This window comes from Penicillium cosmopolitanum, assembly GCF_028827165.1.
Source record: "Penicillium cosmopolitanum strain IBT 29677 chromosome Unknown utg000006l:49.0-5199605.0:1.0-5204138.0, whole genome shotgun sequence".
NCBI lineage: Eukaryota > Fungi > Ascomycota > Eurotiomycetes > Eurotiales > Aspergillaceae > Penicillium > Penicillium cosmopolitanum.
In genome coordinates, this window is record NW_026622676.1 from 4,428,869 (window position 1) to 4,449,243 (window position 20,375).

General features: G+C 50.5%; 5 protein-coding genes across 5 annotated transcripts; 3 read left to right on the forward strand and 2 right to left on the reverse strand.

Moving 5' to 3' along the window:
- Positions 1 to 852: 852 nt before the first annotated feature.
- Positions 853 to 9,631, forward strand: N7509_006185 (FMP27 family protein; the record flags this gene model as incomplete). Its single annotated transcript, XM_056630822.1, has 3 exons — positions 853 to 9,360; positions 9,416 to 9,510; positions 9,577 to 9,631. The coding sequence occupies 3 exons, from the start codon at positions 853 to 855 to the stop codon at positions 9,629 to 9,631; spliced, it is 8,658 nt and encodes a 2,885-aa protein (XP_056490124.1).
- Positions 9,632 to 10,692: 1,061 nt separating this feature from the next.
- On the reverse strand, positions 10,693 to 12,228 carry N7509_006186 (uncharacterized protein; the record flags this gene model as incomplete). Its single annotated transcript, XM_056630823.1, has 6 exons — positions 10,693 to 11,181; positions 11,247 to 11,596; positions 11,653 to 11,678; positions 11,750 to 11,811; positions 11,866 to 11,984; positions 12,051 to 12,228. The coding sequence occupies 6 exons, from the start codon at positions 12,226 to 12,228 to the stop codon at positions 10,693 to 10,695; spliced, it is 1,224 nt and encodes a 407-aa protein (XP_056490125.1).
- Positions 12,229 to 13,395: 1,167 nt separating this feature from the next.
- Positions 13,396 to 16,924, forward strand: N7509_006187 (uncharacterized protein; the record flags this gene model as incomplete). Its single annotated transcript, XM_056630824.1, has 4 exons — positions 13,396 to 13,462; positions 13,591 to 14,696; positions 14,750 to 15,194; positions 15,261 to 16,924. The coding sequence occupies 4 exons, from the start codon at positions 13,396 to 13,398 to the stop codon at positions 16,922 to 16,924; spliced, it is 3,282 nt and encodes a 1,093-aa protein (XP_056490126.1).
- A 37-nt stretch (positions 16,925 to 16,961) lies between these two features.
- On the forward strand, positions 16,962 to 18,854 carry N7509_006188 (uncharacterized protein; the record flags this gene model as incomplete). The annotated part of the gene is made up of 1 exon (XM_056630825.1): positions 16,962 to 18,854. One exon carries the CDS (start codon positions 16,962 to 16,964, stop codon positions 18,852 to 18,854), a length of 1,893 nt encoding a protein of 630 aa, XP_056490127.1.
- Positions 18,855 to 19,193: 339 nt separating this feature from the next.
- On the reverse strand, positions 19,194 to 20,154 carry N7509_006189 (ubiquitin-conjugating enzyme E2; the record flags this gene model as incomplete). The annotated part of the gene is made up of 2 exons (XM_056630826.1): positions 19,194 to 19,656; positions 19,724 to 20,154. The coding sequence occupies 2 exons, from the start codon at positions 20,152 to 20,154 to the stop codon at positions 19,194 to 19,196; spliced, it is 894 nt and encodes a 297-aa protein (XP_056490128.1).
- Between the last annotated feature and the right edge of the window lie 221 nt (positions 20,155 to 20,375).

Genomic DNA, 20,375 nt, shown 5'->3' on the forward strand with positions numbered 1-20,375 from the left:
TTTATTTTGTATAGTTGCATAGTGTGTACGATACCAAGCGCTGAAGAAATGTACTATTTACGCATCGACCGGATTCTTCTGGAACAAATAAAAGGGGGTCAAATCAAAGCGTGCCGATCGCAAATCGTAATCGCAAACTGCAAACCGGAAGAGGGCCCCACGGCTATTTCTGCAAAGTGAAATCATTGGAGCCTCACGGGGGGTAAGCGAGGTTTCGGGGGGATGGAAGGGATGAGAGAATGGCACGCGAGCAGCATGTGGTATTATTTCCGTAGATGCGTACAATACACCGAGTACAGAGTAACAAGTACAATGTAATATTATAGAAACTTCATGCCCTAGTTACTCGTATACTCGTATACTCGTACTGCTGGAGTACATACCTCAGAGTACTGTATGACGGTGCCGAGATCAGCCCAGTTGGCAGATTGGCAGATTGGCTTCCGCTCTCAGTTTCTCCGGCGCGTCCGAACCATGAATCTGGCTTTCTCCAGACTCCTCTGATCTGCAGCATAAGCATGCTTCACTTGCACTGTTTCTGTCTCTGGAATAAGCCTGGTGTGTGGTGCTTCTCTTACTGAAGAGAAGCTGAAGCACGGATTGATCCTTGTGTGCACGCACACTGGTGAACTTACACTTGGCCCTGGCTCTGGCCCTAGACTTCGTTCTGGAACCCCCCTCTCCCTCCGGAACAAGTCAAGGTAGGATCAAGATCGAAGCTTGCCCAACATTTATTTTACTCTTTGACACACTCACACACCACTTACGATTTTCTCCGAACAACCCTCGATGTTCCGTGTACTGCTGCCTACTCTTGTTCGACAGATCAGCATCCGCTGATCGCACGTCGCGATGACCCTCTTTAACCCGACCTCGATCTTGGTGGGCTTCCTCCTGCTCTACCTGTCGTCCTTTTTCGTCTTCGCCATCGTGCGCATTGCGACCGGAATTTCAATTCAACGCATCGGTTATTTTTCCCTCCGACGCATCGCCTATGCTCCGCGAGAAGGCCTCCTGATCGAAATCCGCGGCCTCGGTTTCTCCTTGCACCCACCGTCTTTCGCCCAGCCGACATGGATCAGCATTCGATTGACCGACCTGAAGATCACCCTTGACACGGCGACTCTGGCCAGAGGGAAAACCGACCCGACTCGAGAACAACTGGGTCCGGCCAGCCCTGGAGGTCCGAAAGAAGACAATGCGACCTCCGACTCGTCCACCCCACGGAGCAAAACATGGAGGACCCTGACCCGGGTGAAGGAGCGCCTCAAGAGGCTTCATCGGCAGATCAATTGGTTAGCTCTGGTAGATGTCACGGCAGTCAACACCGCAGTGCATTTTCTCGAGGCTGGTCAGGTTCAGGTTGGATTGCTATCGCTGGCCGTGGATACCCGGAGTAAGATGGTGGAGCGGGGCAAGCTATTTCGCCGCAAGAAGGATATGTCTCGAGAGCAGCGACCGGCAGAATGGATTATGAATGTACAAAATGTTCTGCTTGCAGTGGAGGGTCGGGAGCCAGTCGAGGTATTGGACAATGTCGGCGTGAACCTCCACGGTTTACTCTATAAGGACTTGGAAGGACTTCGAGATGCGTCTGTGGCGCTAAAAATTGGACGGCTACATATCCCTTACGACGACTTCAATACTCTCCTGAAGCGTATCAAGTCGGCCCAGAAATTAGCCGCAACCAAGGAGCCCTTACCAACCGAGACCGACGACGAGATGTCATTCGCAGATTTCGTGGAGGAATTGGACAAGCCCGGGAGCAGAGATAACTCGATTGTGCAGACTGTCGCAGATTCCAAAGAGTTTGCCAGCTCTCTTCTGCGTGGTATCCAAGAGATTCAAGTTGCCCTCAGTTTCTTCCGACTCTCGCGAGGTCTTCAATCCCTGTCCGGCCAAGATCATCCCGTCTTTCTCAATGTCGTTTCCCACGAACTTGGCATTGACCTCCACCGCATGGATCAGAAGAGCCCTGAGCATCGCATGTACTTCCAACGAAATGACGTTGCCCATCAGGCTTTACTGGCAGCCATCTCCCTGTCGGTTAGCTTAGATGACGACTCGGGCGAGACGAACAATATTCTCTACGTTCCCATGGCTACAACGACAATCAAGACTACTTTGCCTTCAAAGACAGTCAGCGCCTTCGATGAACAGAATATGGAAGAACGAAACCTCAACGTCCTTTTCGCTAATTTGGTCATCACATCTCCGTCGCTGGACCTGCAACCAAAGCATGTTTCTCGTCTTTTGAAATTGGCCCAAGCCCGAGCATCATCTCCTCGTGTGAAGAAACGAAGCAACCACCAATTGATCTCTCGTTCTCTTCCCAAGGCGAGCATCAAGTTATCTGTTCATGAGCCTGTGATTCGATTTGTCCTCCCCATTGAAAAGGAGTCTGGCACTCCCGATGACTACAACCTCTTAATTTCGTCTATCTCGTCTATCTCGCTCGATGTCGAATCCGTGCATTCTGCCGAAGGTGGTGCACACTACTCACTATCATCCGTTTATCGCGTTGCATCCCATAAATTTTACTACCAAACACCCGCCGGAAGCAAACACAACCTCCTTACTACAGAAAACTTGGAGCTCAAAGCGCACCTCAACGCAAGCCCAGAGGTTTGCGTCATTGCATCGGGAAGTATCAACGATTGCTCTGTACATATGATCAACGGCGAAGTCAACCGAGGAATTCGCCAGGTCCTTGAAGAGTTCCGCACCCACCTTCAATCGCAGAAGCGAGTTCCGATGCATTTCAATGAGCGCAGAATCAGCCCACTGAGAAAAGTCCCACCATGGCTTTTGTCATTCTCATTTGAATCAACGGGGCTTAGCTTGGAGGTTGCAGGGGTTGACACCCCGGTATCTGAGATCTCTCGCGGTGTATCGCTGCAATTGCAATCTTGGTCGGCCGAGTACAAGGCCCAGAAAACCGAGCATGCAGTGGGCAGCATTGCCAGACGTCGTACCTCGAGCCATTCTATCATTGGTGACGAATCACCGTTTAGGTTCCAGCCAACATCCCCTCCAAAGAGCACACAACGCGGTGCAGCAGATGGTCGGCGCCTTGCCTTTCATGTGCGCGGGTTCGATGGGTTCGTCATTGAATCGGATGATTATCTTGAGCCCGAACCGTTTTTCTCTCTTCCGCGATTCGAGATCGCGCTTAGCACACACAGCGACCGCCTTGGGCCTGTTGTCCATATCAACTCCGTTTTCAAAGGCATCTATCTCCAATATTCCCTCTACCGCTTTTACTGCTTAGGCGTGGCGGTTTCGGTGATACAAGATGTTTTCTCCCCATTGCCATCAAAGGAATCTGGGCATACCCAAGGGAAAACGAGAGGAGCTCCAAGCATATCTCTGCCACCTCCCCCTTCAAACCCATCGCCTGGAAAGGGTGAGCTGATTACTGTCGATTTCAAAGCCACTGTCGTACAGCTCAAAGCGAACCTGCCCAATGACCCGTCCATGATGCTTCAGATTTACGGGCTCGCAGGTGGCTCCCAGCGACTTTCAACTCCTTATGTCAAGGCAAATCTTGTTCGCATCCATGCGGAAGCACCTAAACTCAAGGGTGTTTGGGCAAGGATTGGTAGTATGAACAACGTCCGGCTAGACTTCCGCAAGATGAGAATGAAGCAGGGTGGAAAACTCACGGAGGAGAGATCTATTGATCTGTGGGCGGATTTCATTAGGATAGGTGTTCCTCACCACATGGTGATGCATCGCATCTTTGACAACTTGATCAACACTTCGAAGGCATTTAAGCAGCTTCGGCATCGCTTCAAAAATCGCTGCAAAGAATTTGTGTCCACTCGAGAGCCTGAAGAGCCCAAAAAGGTACCCAGGATATCGCTCCGCAGCAAAGCTTTACTGTTTGAGTTGGAAGACGATGCCTTCGAATGGAAACTAGGCTGCATCTACCGTACTGGCCTAATTGAACAGACCCAGCGTCTTGCTCGCGAAGAGGCTTTCTATCTGAAAAGCCAGAAACTCAAGGATTCTGATCAGAAGCGCGCTTCTTCAAGGCTCAGAGCCAAGTCAAGCAGCCGGACCCTGCGAAGTGAACGAACTAGCCAAGATACTCGCAGAAGCAGAAGTGCCGAGCCACGCCCAAGAAAGGAAGACAACAGCCGTGGCGGCCGAGGCCGCAAATTCCGATATGACACGGAGGGCGCCACCTGTTTATCCTCGGAATACAAAATAACCCCCGACGCGGCCTGGGAGCGACTACAGCAACACAATGCCCAGATCTGGAAGGAAAAGATCGATGCGGCGCTCAAGTTTCAAGGCACGTCTATCAAAGAAGTTCGCAATCTCTTCTCTGGTGCAGACGAACCGCCAGATGATGTGAAAGAGACAGAGACTATTCTTGCTATTCCAAATAGACCGGGTCTCATGTCCGCATTGATCAGCGATGTGAATCTTGTAATCGACAAACCTACGTTCCCAACCGAAGACATCCCCGCTTTCCTTCACAAAATCGGCAAAGGAATGCCCATGGACATGAAATATGGCCTACTCCTCCCGATGAGTTTCAATTTGGAAATGGGCGAAGCACGCGTCAACCTGCGAGACTATCCACTTGATTTGATACATATTCCTGCCCTTCGCCCTGGGCAATCTCCAAGGCTTCCAAGTTGGTCTTTGCGGACAAATTTCGTGATCGCCGAAGAGTTCCGAAACCATGAATCTGCTCGACAGGTTGATGTTGAGCTTGTTCCCAAGGCTGAACTGCCTAACGGTGTTCACAGTGATCCTTTCCATATCAAGGTTTGGCGGTCGGTTACTCCAGTCAAAACGTACTCAGAACCCACTGTCGAGATCAATACGAGCCTGCCAACAAGTATTTCTTGGGGCGTTTCATACCAGCCAGTCATTCAGGACATGATGAAGATCATTGAAGGGTTCACCAAGCCTGAGGTCGATCCTTCTGAGCGGGTCGGTTTCTGGGATAAGATTCGATTGAGTTTCCATTCCCGGATACGAGTGCTATGGAAGGAAGATGGTGACGTTCACCTGCGCCTGAAAGGCTCTCGAGATCCTTACGTGGTAACTGGATTTGGAAGCGGGTTTGTTATGTGCTGGCGAAGGGATGTCAAATTTGAGATCCATTCCAGCGATGACCCCATGGAGTTTATGAGTGTCACCAGTGGCGAGTATGTTTTGGCCATTCCAGACTATAGTGCGGAAGCTCGATGGGCGAATGAAACGTCAACGGAAGATCTCGAGAGCAGCTCTGCCTCCAGCGAGCAGAAGAATGCTGCCCACTTCAAAAAGGTTGTCATGAAGCTGTCTGGAGATGTCAAGTGGGCTGCCGGGTTGGTCTTTGAACGCGACGTCCGTGACGATTCGCGATCCTCGGGCTTTGAATTCAAGAACCATTACGATGTCGTTCTCAAAAACCCCAAGTATATCGACTCAGCAGAGCGGGCTGGCTACGATGCATTCCGGGGCTTCCGCAGTGATCACATCCATTTGTCGGTTTCGGTCATTGCGCCGCAAAGCAGAGACTGGTCGCTTGATGGCATTCAACCCTCTTCAAGCTACAACACCACACACTTATCCCCTCGCTTCTTCACACACTTCTTCAACTGGTGGTCCCTTTTCTCCGGTGTCATGTCACTTCCAGTGCGCCAAGGTCCTCTGTTCCCAGGAATCACCAAAACAAGCAAGAAGTTCAACCGTCACTTGGCTACTGTCAAATACAAGCTTCTCCTCGCGCCCCTGTTTGTGGCTCATATCTATAAGCACAAGGATCGCGAAGATTATGCTGAGAATGCTGTCACTGCCACTGGTCTTAAGGTTCGCCTTGATTCCTTCAAGCTAGATGTTCACCAGCGACGTGAGCAAATCAAGATGCAAGCTCGTGGTCGCTCCAAGCAAACGAAGACAAGTGCCATGCGCATGAACCAAGCCCTCATTGATCTCCAGTCAGCCGACTTCAGGGCTGTCTCTGCCAGCATTGAAGGTACAAGGGCAGAGGATATCGCTCAAAACAGGGATGATATCATTTCAACTTTCCAGCAGCCAGTTGCCTCTGTCGATCTTTCTCGATTTACAATCCCCGACCAAAACTTGGACTGGATTGATATGGATGACTTCGTGGAGCCAGACTGGATCCTCCCACAAGAGTCAAACCCTAAAACACAGATTCTACCATTGGCATTTACCCCCCGACTCACCTATTTCCGCCAAACCGATCACGATGATGTTGGGTCCGAGGAGACTGGCTTTAGTACTTTCGGTTATGAACCTACTCATGACTGTGTCATGTCCGAGACCAACGATCCCCGTCGCGTTCAGATCGAATTGACCAAAGACCGCCTCGCAACGGTCGAAGCGCAAATCCGCAATTACGATCGCACCATTGGAGAACAAGAGCTCAAGTTAATGAGGGACGTGGATCATGACCCTGAACTCAAGGAAAAGCACGAGACCTACCTTCGCCAGGCTGAATCCTTGGCCCGGCGACAAAAGTTCTTGACGGCCACCTTGCACCGCCTCGAGAGACACCTGGCACGAGACGAGCGCGCCCACAAGTCGGGCCCCAATGCTGCTGCGAGTGAAACCTCTTCACGAACCGGATTTGATGCGGAATCTACGGCTGATGGTCGTTCCCCTGGCCTTGATGGCCTTTATTCATCAGCCGCGGATGACTTCTCAAGCGACTTCAACAATCGATTCATGATTCACAACGTGCAGCTGAAGTGGAACAACTCACTACGGAATATCATCCTGCGGTATAGTCACCAGGTTAGCCAGCGTCGAGGATTCGTTTACTACATGTCCAGACGAGCAGTCAAGTTCATCCTTGATATTGTCGAGGAGCAGAATAAGAATGAGCGGAAGAACCCCAAGGCATCCAGAACACATACCCGCAGTGACAACGAGGACGAGAACGAAGTCGAAGATCGCATTGAAGAGTTGCTTAATAGCGCCAAGCGCTTTGTCAATGCCGAAGAAACCGACCCTTCTGACTCCAACAATGAATCCCCTACCGAGTCCGATGACTCGAGCGAGAATATTGCTCCAGAGTTCACCCCACAGAATAGCTACTATTTACGACTCATTGCTCCTCAGATTCAACTACTTAGTGAGAAGAACCGCAAGTCCGTCTTGATGGTCGCCGCCAAGGGCATGGAGCTGAAGGTTGTGTCAATCATGGACAAGGAACGTGTCGCAGACGATGTCAGTGGCCTGGTCCAGCGCCGTTTCTCTCTTGAGATGGATGGTGCCCAGTTCTTTGTCGCAACACAGAAGAATCTCATGAACAACTTGCAATTATACGCTGGCAACAAATACGGCAACGCCCCAGGATCTGCATGGCCTCCGTGGTTGACCCTCGAGGCCATGTTCGACTTCGAACTCAACCCGTTTGGCTTCTCTCGAATTGTTCAGAAAACATCCGCTACCCTCCGCTATGACAAATACAACAATCTTCGTCTGAAATACAATGAGGAGGTGGCCAAGGGTAACCATGGGCCGCATCCCGGAGGTGATGAAACCCGCATGGACCAGATTAGCGTCGACTTCCCCCACTTCCGTGCAATTTGTGACTCCGCCGAATACTACACCCTCTACATCATCGTCCTGGATCTCATGATGTATAGCGAGCCGCTCGAGAAGGTCCGGAACGAGCGCCTGGAGAAGATCATGCTCATGTCTGATTTCAGCGATCTTCGCGGTGCGCCCGAGATGGTTTTCAAGCTTCAGGCGCGCATTCGTCAACTCGAAGAGATCAAGGAATACTTCCAGATCAATGCCAAGTACCTGGATACACAGGGCTGGGAGGATCGTTTGGCTCTGGAGCGCGACTTATCACATTGTGAGGATGAGCTCTTCTTCATGATGGAAGCCATCACTACTTCCCAGAGACGGGCCGAACCTAGCGCGTCGAAGAAGAATGACGGCGTACTGCGGTGGAGCATTTCTGCAAGCGAAGTCGTCTGGCACTTGATGAAAGAGGCATCTGCCCCCTTGGTCGAGTTCCAGCTCAAGAATGCCCAATATGAGAGGACAGACAACACAGATGGGTCCAACAATAACCTGGTAGCCATCGAAAAAGTCAGTGGATTGAACTTACTGCCGGATGCAATCTATCCTCAGATCATCGCGCCATATCTTGACCAACCACGCCCGTTGGATGACCACATGCTCCGAGTCAAGTGGCATATGCTGGAGGCTGTTGCTGGAATCCCCGTGGTCGACAACTTCGAAGTTATGTTGTTCCCTCTTAAGATACAACTCGAACGTGAGCTTGGTCAAAGGCTTTTCGAGTACATCTTCCCTAATATGGGATCGGGGGCGTTTGAAAACGGTGGTTTCTCGCCTTTTATGATAAAAAACATGAAGCCGCTTGATGGCTCCGACGATGAGGATGAGGACGACGAGGACTCAATGAGTTATTCGATAAGCACCGACGGAGACAGTGTTCTAATGGATGACCTGCAAGCTTCGAAGGGCCCGGGCTCTATCGAGCTTAGATTACAACCGACCCTGTCTCTTTCTGAAGAAGGCAAGTCTAATCGACGGCCGAGCCATCTCAGAGGCCTTGCGATGACACCCATCCACCGGAGCAACACTCAGCTGGGAGTGCCAGAGCCCCGCAAACTGCCCCGCCCTTCAACAACTGGCGCTCTTACCAAGAAGAAATCTGCCGACAGCATTCGCATGTTGGCGAAGCAGCCTACCGAGCGATCTTTATCTAGCCACAGTATAAGCGCTGGCGAAGAAAGAAGGAAGTTTGGTATCAGCAAGGGTTCTCGACGACGCAAGTCCTCAGAGCCGACGGACGACCTTTCCCAGATGATGTCCCGAGCATCCAATTACATGACTCTGGCGCAAGTCAAGGTCCACGATGTGGTCTTATGCTTGAGTTACAAGGGCAAGGGTGAACACAACTTCGAGGATCTGCACAATTTCGTCTTCCGCCTCCCAGTCCTCGAATACAGCAACAAAACCTGGTCAAATCTTGATCTTGCTTTGCGCCTCAAGAAGGATGTCATCAAGGCTCTCATCTCCCATGCCCCTGCCATTCTTGGAAACAAGTTCTCCCAACACCGTCCTACCAAGCAACAGCAGAAGCGTTTCCGCGAGCTTGCTTCGTCGTCGCAATTGCTTTCCAGCTCGAATATCTTGCCCCCAGAACGTAGCCAGGCCTCAAGCATGATAAGTTTCGACTCTAATAGCGAGTACTCTGGTTCTCCATCACGGAAGTCTATGCAGTCGAATGCGTCGCCCCTAGCTCGATCAATATCCCTAAGCTCCGATACGCGGGAACGTGGGCAAGACAACACCATTTCTGATTCACGGTCTGCCGGAGATGTTGATGTCGATTCTCGCTGGGAGGTTCGTATCCCCTTCTTCGCTACTATGTTGCGCACTATACTAACTTATTTACTAGGAGTCGCGTCGTTTCGTCAATGACCCCGTTCGGCCCATGACCTCTGGTCAAATAATCACCACAGTCGAAGCCAATGGAGCTGAACAGGACGATAGGTAAGCTGTCTTCATTTTCTTGCATTGTCTCGATACGTCGGAATCGAAATTCTAACACTTCCCTAGCCACAAGAATACCATCCGCAACCTGGGCCGAAAGCTGATGGGTGGCCGAAAGTGATCCATTGATCCCATCTTCTTCCCCCTTCCCCTCCCCATCCCCACAAAATCCCTATCACATTTTAACACCTCTTCCTCGTCATTATCCACCCCTGCGACCTCCACTCCCCTGGTCCTAAAATTACTACCCCGCCTGTAAAGCACCTCTTTCCCTGCAACCCGCAGGCCCTGTGTCTCTCTTTGGATACCGATACCCTCTATGCGCAGCGGGGCCGTATATAGGCGTTTTGATTGTTTTTGATTTCTTCGGGGTTTAGTGACGGGGGAAAAAGGAAGGTCTCTTTTTTCTCCCGTCAACTTTCTTCTTTTTTCGTTTTGACTCACCGCACTGTATTTCGGCTTGCATACATAGAGGGAGTGGTGGCTTTGTTTTTTCATCTGTTACCCTTTTTTGGGTTTCCCCAGTTTCTATTCTATTCTCATTTGATAATTCAATCTTTTTCTTTTGCCCCCCTGCTACCTTGGTTGTGAGGGTTGGCGATTCTGCTACACTTTATTTCCTTCCTTTCCATTCTTCTGTACTTTATTTTCTAGATGGACGACGGGTTGATCCTGTTTCGGCTTGACCTGATTTGATTTTGACCATGTATACTAGTACTATTCTCTGAGCCTTTTCAATTGGGATAAGGCATGTTTTATATCAAGGCGTCAGTGAACCTTGTAATACTTTAGTCCTGATACTTTGAATCCTGTGATGCTAGTATTACCTACTAAGTAAACACGTGGGCCGGGGAGTTTTTTTTTTTTTAGACGCTGAGCGGCCCAGGAATAGAGACTGGGATGATATATACTAGTCCTAACTTTGGAATGCTTGAAATTATTATAATCACGTTTGCTATACTAAAGGGTATCGATATACAGCTAGAATGGATAAAAACATGGTTGAAAAGACTCAAATCACATCCTACTTTAGGCCAAGGTCTATAAGCGCGCATTCTCGTATGCAAATTAGAGAGGTGTTTGTTTTGTTTTTCATAAATATCTGCATCTTCACTTTGGACCCGCCAAATGAACCCCCAACCAAAGCGTCAAGTCATGAATGAATGGCGTAAGAAGGAACGATCATTTTGTTTGTTGATGATCGGGTTCTGGCGGGTTACTGGCAGGAATGTTTGTCATTTCATGGGATGTATCGGGAACATTGTTGGCGGTATCTTCGGAGTCGGCGGTATGTTTGGAAACGCCGTCAACACCGGCGCCATTAACGCCATTGACGATATCCGTCCCGTCGGTACCTTCGATGCTGGGTTTGCCCTCGTGGCTGCTCCCAGGCTTGGCTTCAGGGGTAAGTCCACCGTGGCCATCGACGCCAGGTGTCGAAGGGGTACTTTGCTTTTCACGAACCCAGGGAAAAAGACCGGGGATGGCTGCATGGACGGATTCAAAACGGGTACGGGCAGTCGGAGCGGTGATATCATCGACCCAGGGGATGCCGCCCTGTCCGCGATTTTCCGCCCAGGCCTTCTTCTCACGACGCAGATCACTCTGAACCCAAGGGATGGTGATCAAGGTCCAGACTCCGGCCCATGCGAAGGGGAGCGTCCAGCCAAGCTGCATGAATTGACGTCAGTCTGATGATGCATCTCCGAGACATCCTTGAAGGCTAAGGTACTTACCGTGAAAGCTACGGGCTCGGAGACCGTAAAGATGATGGCAGTGAAGGCGGCAGCGAAGATAATTGATCCGCCGCTCCAGAAACAGTTCATCTCGAAGAGCATTCGGCGAAAGTAGGGACTGGATAGGTAGCGGGTTCGTAGGGCGTATCTGTAGATCTGGCCGCCTCCTCCGTCAACAGCGACCACGTCCTCGATGAGGGCATATAGAGCGGTCGGCATGACGGATCCCTTGGGGGTGGAGGATATGCGGAAGGGGGCCTTGAAACCGGCCATGCGGAGAACGTCGAGGGAAAGGTGGACGATTCCGAAGTAGAACATGACGGTTGGTAGGACCATGGCGACGAGACGCACTGTTCGAATGGTTAGCTGGAAAGGTCTGGATCATGGTAGATGACATGGTGCTGACCATATGGTTCCTGAGGGACCGTTCCCCTATACTTCCGTTAGCAATGTTCAAGCTTTTGTACCCGAGCAGGCCGAGATTGGGGGATTGGCAAACATACACAATAAGCTCCACAGCCAAGATCAGCCATACAATCGTGAAATTGATGTGAAAGAAGTCGAGCTATTTCCAATATCAGCGATATTCATCAGCGATCACGAGGGGTGTTCTTCCTACCCATGATTTGCGGGCGTTCAGCGGCCGGGCGCGGGAACCCTTTTTGAAGAGATTGTAGAGACGATAGAAGTATTCAAAGACCGAGATACCGCCCAAGCATGCCGTGACGATGGAGAAGACTGCGATAGCACTAGGTTAGCCATTGGAAGTGGCAGTGGCGGGCTCAGGAACTATGGTCAACGTACTCAAGTTATGCGATAGATCCGTGCAATACCATAGTGCCCAGTAGAGGATCAGCGGCTGGCCTAAGGTATCGACGACGAACAAGATCCAGAAAAAAGCGATCGCCTTCTTGCGAGTGTGCAGCGAGTATGGGAGTGGAGGCGGCTCGGTGTGCAACGGAGGAGGGTTTCCTTCCTCCATCAGCGTGGCGATGGGGTGATTGGGGGGAAGAGAGAGGGAGGATAGGATGGAGGATCAAATGCGCCGCGGTGAAGGCGTTCAGGGGAACAGGTCGGTTGGGTGTCGCAGTGGAGGGATTAGGTGGAAGGAGAGGAATCGAGATCAGGACATGCTGGATAAGATGAGAGAATGCATCAGGTATTTTCCCAAGAGAAGAAACGGTGGATTGATTTTAATCTTTTTCTTTTTTAGTCTTTTTGGGGCTTTCCGGAAACGAACGGCTGAAGGCCAGACAAAGTAAGGCGCGCGCGCCTGACGTAAGACCCTGATGTCATTGTTCCTCTACAACCGGTATTACAGTAGTATAATCCAGGAGATATATTTATTAATTATCATAATAATTATAGTGATAAGTATAAGTATAACTCCAGATTATCCTGAAACACTCATCGTTACCCCTCATCTGTTGTGTTGTTGGCGTTGGTGTTCTCTTCTCGGCTGACGATACTCCAGAGTCAAGCCGGTTTTGGCCATTGCCATCCCCGTTGCCATCGCACTGCCCACTCCAGTTGCCACCCACTAGAAACATGTACTTTTGGGGGGGGAGCAATGGCTTCTTTTTCTTCGCCATTTGATAGAATAGATTTACCTCAGTATATATCAGTACTATAGCTGATTTTAAGGAGTAGCTTGACTTAGGGAAATTTTTCATTTCAAAAAGTTCCCAAAAAAAAACAAACAGCCCAATGTATACTTCGTATAGGGATCGGACTTCGGATCATGCAACTCCGATTGTCACGGCGATCCCGAACCGACCTTTCCGATGGGATTGCAGACAAGAGAACTGAATGCCAGTGCGCATATCAATATTTAAGAAACTTAGTTCTGACAATCAGTATTTCATATTGTATTTAAGTTCATTCATAACTGTATTGTATAATTTGCAATGACTTCTAGCATTATGTTATGTTAGTTATATGTGGTCACCTGATTTTCAAGGCATCCGGAATGCAAATCACGTGCCTGATCGATGACGCCTGCAAACTCCAACGGCCTCCGTTCGAATCCCTCTGACTTTTTTTTCATCCTCATTTTCCAGTCATTTACTCCTTCCATCCTCCCCTTTCCCCTCCGCCAACCGAATTCCCTTTACCTGTTCACAGGGTCATGCCTTCCAAAGGTTAAACCATGGCCCCGAGTCTACAGGAGTTGATTGATTTCCTCCTTGGCGAGGTCGCGCTATGCGGCAACCAGGGTGCGTATCATTTAGCTTGATCATCCAGACCCACTTGACTCAGCCTCTAGTATACTTCGTGCATACATTTGAATACTTCACTGGTTAACCATTGATCAAATATTTCAAAAGTACTGACCACCTCCCAGGAGCAACAATTTCAACTGTGCTCCAAGCAATTGAAGCTTTCTACAAGAATGCTTCCCAGGATGCAACCCAACTGCGCCAGACCGTTGACCGTCGTTTCAAGGCAAAGGTTTGGACCTGGCTAACGCAACATCCCGAGGTATCGATAGGCCAGGAAAACGAGTGGCAAGGCCTCTCTCTGGACGAGGCCGAAAAGCTTGACCGTGAGGACCAAGAGCCAAGGGACTCGAATGCACAGGACATAGAGACCGAAACATCATCCACGGTTGCGCAAATTCGAATTTTTGTCCCTCGGGAACGGACCTGGCATGCGGTCGCCGGCCATGGCCCTGACGAGACCAAACTTCCTCATTCGGAATTTGTCTTGCTTTCAATCATCGCCGCCCACCGTTCAGCAGGCATTGATCAAGTCAGACTGGTGAAACTGAGTGGCCAAGATAAACGCTCCGTTCCAAAGCGAACAGATGCTCTCCAGAGAAAGGGATACATCGAAAAGCGTGCCGTTCAAATCAAATCAGCGCGGACTAGTCTATGCACCCACAAGCGATTCCTCAGAAATGCATCCGACAATCAAGGCCACCAGAAATCCCAAATCGCCACCCAGGAAAAAAATATCATTGATTTCGAGGCGTTCACCACTCAGCTTTTCGAAATTCTCAGGAAAGAGCAGATTATTTCACGTAATGACCTGAAAAGGCTTCTAGGTTTCCAAGACCGCTGGCGCTGGAAAATTCTATCTCGAGCCATTCGCAAATTTGAAAGAATGGGGGTCGTTGAGCGCGTGAGAGCCGAGTCACAGTACGAAAAACTACACCCTTGTGTTATACTCAGGCGTGAACCCACCGCAAAGGACTTTTCCAGTTTTCATGAATTCAATGGGGATGCCTTGAATGCTGATGTCGATGACCAAGCCGATGATGATGAGGATATGGAGATCGATACTGTGCAGCAAATATCCGGTGCCGATGATGGAGATGTGGATATGGACACGGAAAAGCACGTCGTGAAGTCTGGGCCAGTTATGCCCATATGGACGCCAGATCGCCATGTCACGAACCAAATATTTGACATCATTGATCGATCCGGCCCGCGGGGACTCACCAATTTGGTCAGTCTGGACAAGAATGGCCTTGGCAAATGCCGTACTAACACAAGCTTTAGGAAATTAACAAACTCTGCTTTGGAATCTTCTACCGCAGACCTTCGGAAAGCTTACTACACCGTCTAACTGATTGCTGGCAGCTCTCACAGCCTCTCCACCTGCGGCACTTTGCCCTTCTCAGGGACCAGGATATTCAAAAAACCATTATCTTTTACAGAAACTTCTCCATGAAGAACTTTGCCGAACGTGTCAAGACTGGCATAACATCATGGGAGGCCGTGGAATTTTCCACTGGCAGTAAGAAAAAGAACGCCCCGAAGATCCCAGGACCCGAAGCAACAGCCCAACTCGATCAATATGGATTTCCTCTCACCGGGCCACCGGCGGGATTGCTTAAAGGTGGCAGAGGAACTTTGTATCAGGGGTTGCTTGCTGCCAATCCCAAAGACTACAAGCTGACCAACCATGATCCTGCGGTTATGCTTCTTCCAAATGGCGAATTCAGTATGTTGTCCTCTCTTGAGTACCCTTGAGATAGGGTTGAACTTGACTACTGACAAGGATACGCAGCTATCAGGGCCGGGCACATTAAAACCCAGGCTGGGACAACAGGAACTCCAGGTACAATGAAGCCGCACGGTATTCTGAAAGGCCCTTTTAAGAAGCGCGAATCAGACAACCCCGACGAGGAAGTAAATAGCATCAACCTGGAAGAGACCCCAACACAGTCCATGCAACGGCCGAAGGTTTCCAAAGCCAAGCTTAACAGACTGACGGGCCTTTCCAGAAAAGAGAGGTTTGAGGCGTTGGGCATGGATAAAACTTGGACCGAATACAATGCTTTGTTAATGGATAAGCCTTCGCCTGGTGTTTACGTTACGCCGGAGGGCAAAAGAAGGCCGGCAGGCAAAAAGCAAGGCAGACCAAGGAAGAGTCGGATCGCTGTCTTCAAATCCCCCAACCTTTCCAACATGCCGTGGTTCGTCAAGGAGAAAAGTGATTCAGATGGTGATCAGCTTGTCGATGAAGGTCAACAGAGTTCGAGCTCCCACCCGCGGACTTCTATCAAACGACCCCCGCCTGGCTTCAACCAAGCCGACTCTCCTAGTCCATCGAAAAAGCCGAGGAGGGAACCTAGGATGCAGTCTGAGACCGAGGAGCTTGGAGATATTGCTGGATCAGCAGTGTCATCGGGGACCGAAGCCGCAATCGCTGGATCAGAAATCCCACCTACTGAAGTGGATGACAATTCTACACAAGCTGATGTCACGGCTAAGCATCCACGCAGTGCTGAAGACACTCAAACGTCTCCAAATAAACGACAGAGGATTGCGTCACCTGATCGAGCCGAGTCTGAAATCGCTGCTCATTCGGTTGCACCTGAAAGTCCCATAGCTCTCGATGAGGGGACGATGGAGCCTCCTGCCACACCGATGGGCGCAGGTGATCCCAATTCAGGAGAACGGAAAGGAAAGAAAGTGCAACCCAAAAGGGCAGAGAAAGGCGGAGGCTCTATCAATCTGCTCCGAAGGAAGATCGTTATGGATATTGTTGAGAAGGCCGGGGGTGCATATCCTTCCGGACATGAGATTTGGTATCCATTCGTGACCGAGTGGATGAGGTTGAAATTTAAGGAGAAGCCAGATCTGCGAACCGTGAAGATGGCAATCAAGCATCTGGTTGATGCTGGCAAGCTTCGGCAACTCACTTTCAGCGGCAAAGATCTATCCGATGTGATGGTTACAAAGACCATGGTCACGAAACCTGAAGTTCCACCCGATGATCCTTTGGTCAAAGAAATGCAAAAGAAAGTGCTAGCCACGGATCGAGCCTTTCCGAAGGTATCCTACTCTCCAAATATCGTCCTGGATCCCAGTGTTTCAAAGCACAGCTCGCGTGCCACTGGACAGAAGCAGGAACTGCGAGTTGAAGAAGGAACCATAGTTAGGCTGCAAACGAAACCGGCGTTTGTTGTCAACTCGGAAAAGAGGAGGGACCGACGAGTTGAGATGGCCTTATACAAACGAGTGGTTGGACAAGCTGATCCTGATTCCGAGGATGACAATCTTGATATTCCTGGTTTCGCTCGGCTCATGCAGATTAAACGGCCACCGGCGGTGGAAGAATTTGCGCCAGGGTCTCATATCAAGCAAACGATCATTTTCAGACCTAAGAAGACAAACTTGAGCCAGAGACAGAGGGGGAGAGCGGAGCTCTTTGTCAAAAAGGACTGAGAGAAAGATCTCCAGTCCTGGCGGGTTTAGTTTGATCATGAACCCGCAACAGACGTTCCACCCCAGCAGTGGCACTTTTGCTTCTCAAGGTATCGCGGGCCGAATGCGAAGGATACTTCCAAGGAGGCTTGCCACCATCCCGGACCCTGTCCGTAAGCTTTCTCAACTTGCCACTGCGAACCCGGATCACCAGGACTTCCACCGCACGAGTGATAAAATTGCGAGGTGGGAGATCGGCCACGAGGATCTACTCGATGCTGCGCTTCCTGATGAAACGTATATCTCGCAGACTGTTAGGAACAGTTTCTATGGGGCTCCCATCGACGGTCGGATTCGCTTTGATGTCGATGAACCTGAACCAGCACCCCTACCGCTGCCGATACCAATGAAGACTAGAAGACGCGGCAGGAAGCAGAAAGATCACCAGGAACGACGATTAGAAAAGGTCGATACGTCCACTCCGGCTCGCGCAAGATTCCAGCCAACGCTGCCAGCTACACCTCGACCTGCCAAACGACGTACCTTCCAACCAATCCCCGAAGCTCTGCTTCGGAAAATCATGCTCGCTATCGTTGCAGTACGTGTTTTGACAGGTGGAACGGAAGCACGGCATGTTGACTGGGATCTGGTGGCGGCTTGTTTCCCTGGACATGATGCACCGTCCTTGGTCGAGAGGGCGCGGAATGTGCTGAACCGAAACCGTTTGCAGATTATGAAGATGCAAAACGATTTCCAAGATAGATTCTTGGAGGCATATGCTAATGACCAGGTTCCCGCAATCGATTATACAAATTTGGATAGCTACGCCTGGCCAGCTTTGATCGAATGGGCAAACTTCCAGCTGGAAGTTTCAACATCCGAGCGAGCACCTTCTCTCCCCGCAACCCGTAAACAATTCGATGACATTTTCGCACTCCGCGAAGAGCCCGTTCCTAACGCCGATGAGATTTTCACAACCACGGTGGGAATGACTCTCAATTACAGACGTGGAGTAATGGCCCAGACTCCATTTGCCGTGATGCTAGATGGCGACGGAAAGGCCAAGCAGGACAGCCATCGACAACAAGAGTTGAAACGGGAAGAGGTTACCAAGTCATTTGTTCGAGCCAATATCGTCACGCCAGAAGATACCTACGACCCAGCCAAGTCCAACACAATCCTCGAGCGATTTGGCGAGAAACGTATTCAGTCAGCGGTGGAGTCCTTGGTGAAAAATCGCGTTATCGGCCAGAATAATCGCGGCCGTGTGGCACCGGGTCGCAATTACGATATCACCGACCATCTCCTCCAACAGCTGAACCGCAGACGTCTGATCGAATGTGGCATTCTCAAACAAGCCACAACATTCAAGACATCGACACTTGACCCGAAGATGCGAGACGAGGGCACCGCCGAGATTCAATATAACGCCGAAGACGGCCATATCCTGGCTACGATCAATCTCTTCGCCAACGGTCATGTCAAAATCTTCCCCCGCGGAGCCCCGCGCGATAAATTCGGTCTTGTAGATGATGGGTATCTCACACGGCAAATGGACAAAACAAAACTTCGCTTTGCGGTTGATGTCAAACCAACTGATTCCTATGTCTACGGCAATCCTATCCACGAGCGTGTTACTAGCACCATGCCCCCAGCATTGTCTCCGCCTGAGCCTGGCGTCCCGCAGAAGATACCTCTTTGGATGGATCTCAATGGACATCTCGTGGAGCCGCTGTGGGAGATGGGGCTTGCCTCTGTATTGGGATGCTTGGTGCTGCGGGAAGGTCTCTCGGCGAAGGGTATTAGTAGCATGATCAAGCCGGCGATGGCGCCCTGGGAGATTGAGGCGATGCTTGGTTGGTTGACAGATATCGGTGTTGTACATGGGGAGGAAATTGGATTGGAGAAGAGATGGAAAGTACAGGAGTGGTGGTGGATGGTACTTTCATGACGATGTTGCACGGTCATGCTATTTTATTTATTTTAGCTAGTACATTGCAAATGTCAATGAAGATTTCTAATATTCAATATCTACCTATCCACTGGTATTCGTATTTAAAAGGAAACATAAACCCCAAGTAAAAAAAGGCTATACCAAACGCCGAGCGGGTATCTAGGGAACAAAATCGATGCATAGTCACTCCTCCGGACCGGCTCTATCTGTAAAGGTGCTTCGTAGACGAGCAGCCACAAGTACAAAATTTGCCCATAAATGAAACAACCTTAAGCATATCATGACGTATCGGCTTCAACGCAGGAACATCTGAATGGCTTTTAAACCCATTCATCGTTATAGATCGTCAACGTCGATGGTTCGTCGAAGGACCAAAATCACCAACGCGACAACCACGCAAATGATAGCACGATCTAGCCAAGGGCTATTGGCCGGAGAAGTAGGCGCAGGTACAAGCCGAGGGCGAGTATCAAGCTGTGTAGACGCAGGTGGGGAGTTCGGGACCGCTGATCTCGTCCTCGGCGTCGACACCGATGTTGATCTCTGAACAGACGGAGATGCCGGGTCTGACACCGAGGGTCGAGGAGATGTGACGGGATCCGTAGGTGTAGGAATCTCTGGTTTGGGTGCAGACACAGGCACGGATTCAGGAATAGGAGCAGCTGAAGAGTCATGAAGATCGTGACGCTCCTGCTGCGACTCTGTCTCTTTTTCTTGCCCATCCTTCTCTTCATCCTGCCCCTCCCCATCACCATCACCACCCTCAACACCCTCAACATCAACCTTAACACCGACCTCCCTACAAAGCTCCCAAAACTCCCTCATGCGCACCTCATTCGACCCCCCCACACTCACGACAAACCCACCCCCGCGACAAACCCGCATACTCGCGTCGAAGTTCCTCACTTCCCTCCATCCCACCAACCTGTCCTTTACTCTCGCCGCTGAAGATCTCGCTCCGAATAGCCAGAAGCGCAGTCCGGACCCCCCATGCCGGTTGCCAGGTTTCTTCATGGTGGCCCGAGATGCTGAGGCATATTTCGCGGTTTACCTCGAAGCGCGCGGAGGGTGTCAGGAAGCGGAATGAAGGTGGTCGGAGCGGGTATGCGGCTGGGAATGTGATTCGGCCGTGATAAAGGCCTTTTGCGTAAGGGGTTGGACTGGGTGGTCCGACTAGGGTGAAGTGCCAGTCGTGGAGGTTGGTGTCGTCGACTGGTGAGGCGGTGAAGTAGGGACTTGGGTGCTTGTGGAGGTCTGTTGATTCTTTGAGGAGGCGGCGGGTTGAGGGAGAGGTCATTTTGTATATGTATGTTGGCTGGGGTGTATGTATGTGGCCCTTTCTCTCTCTCTTTTTCTCGTTGGTTGCCCCGCGGTTGTTGCTTGGGGATTGTTGAAGGTTGGAGGAGAGTTGGAGGGAGACGGCAGGTGGAGTCGAGATTAGATCCGGTCAAATGCGGAGTAATCAGATGGGATGGGATTGATGATGACAGTGTTTATGCAGCGGTCCAGTCTACCAGA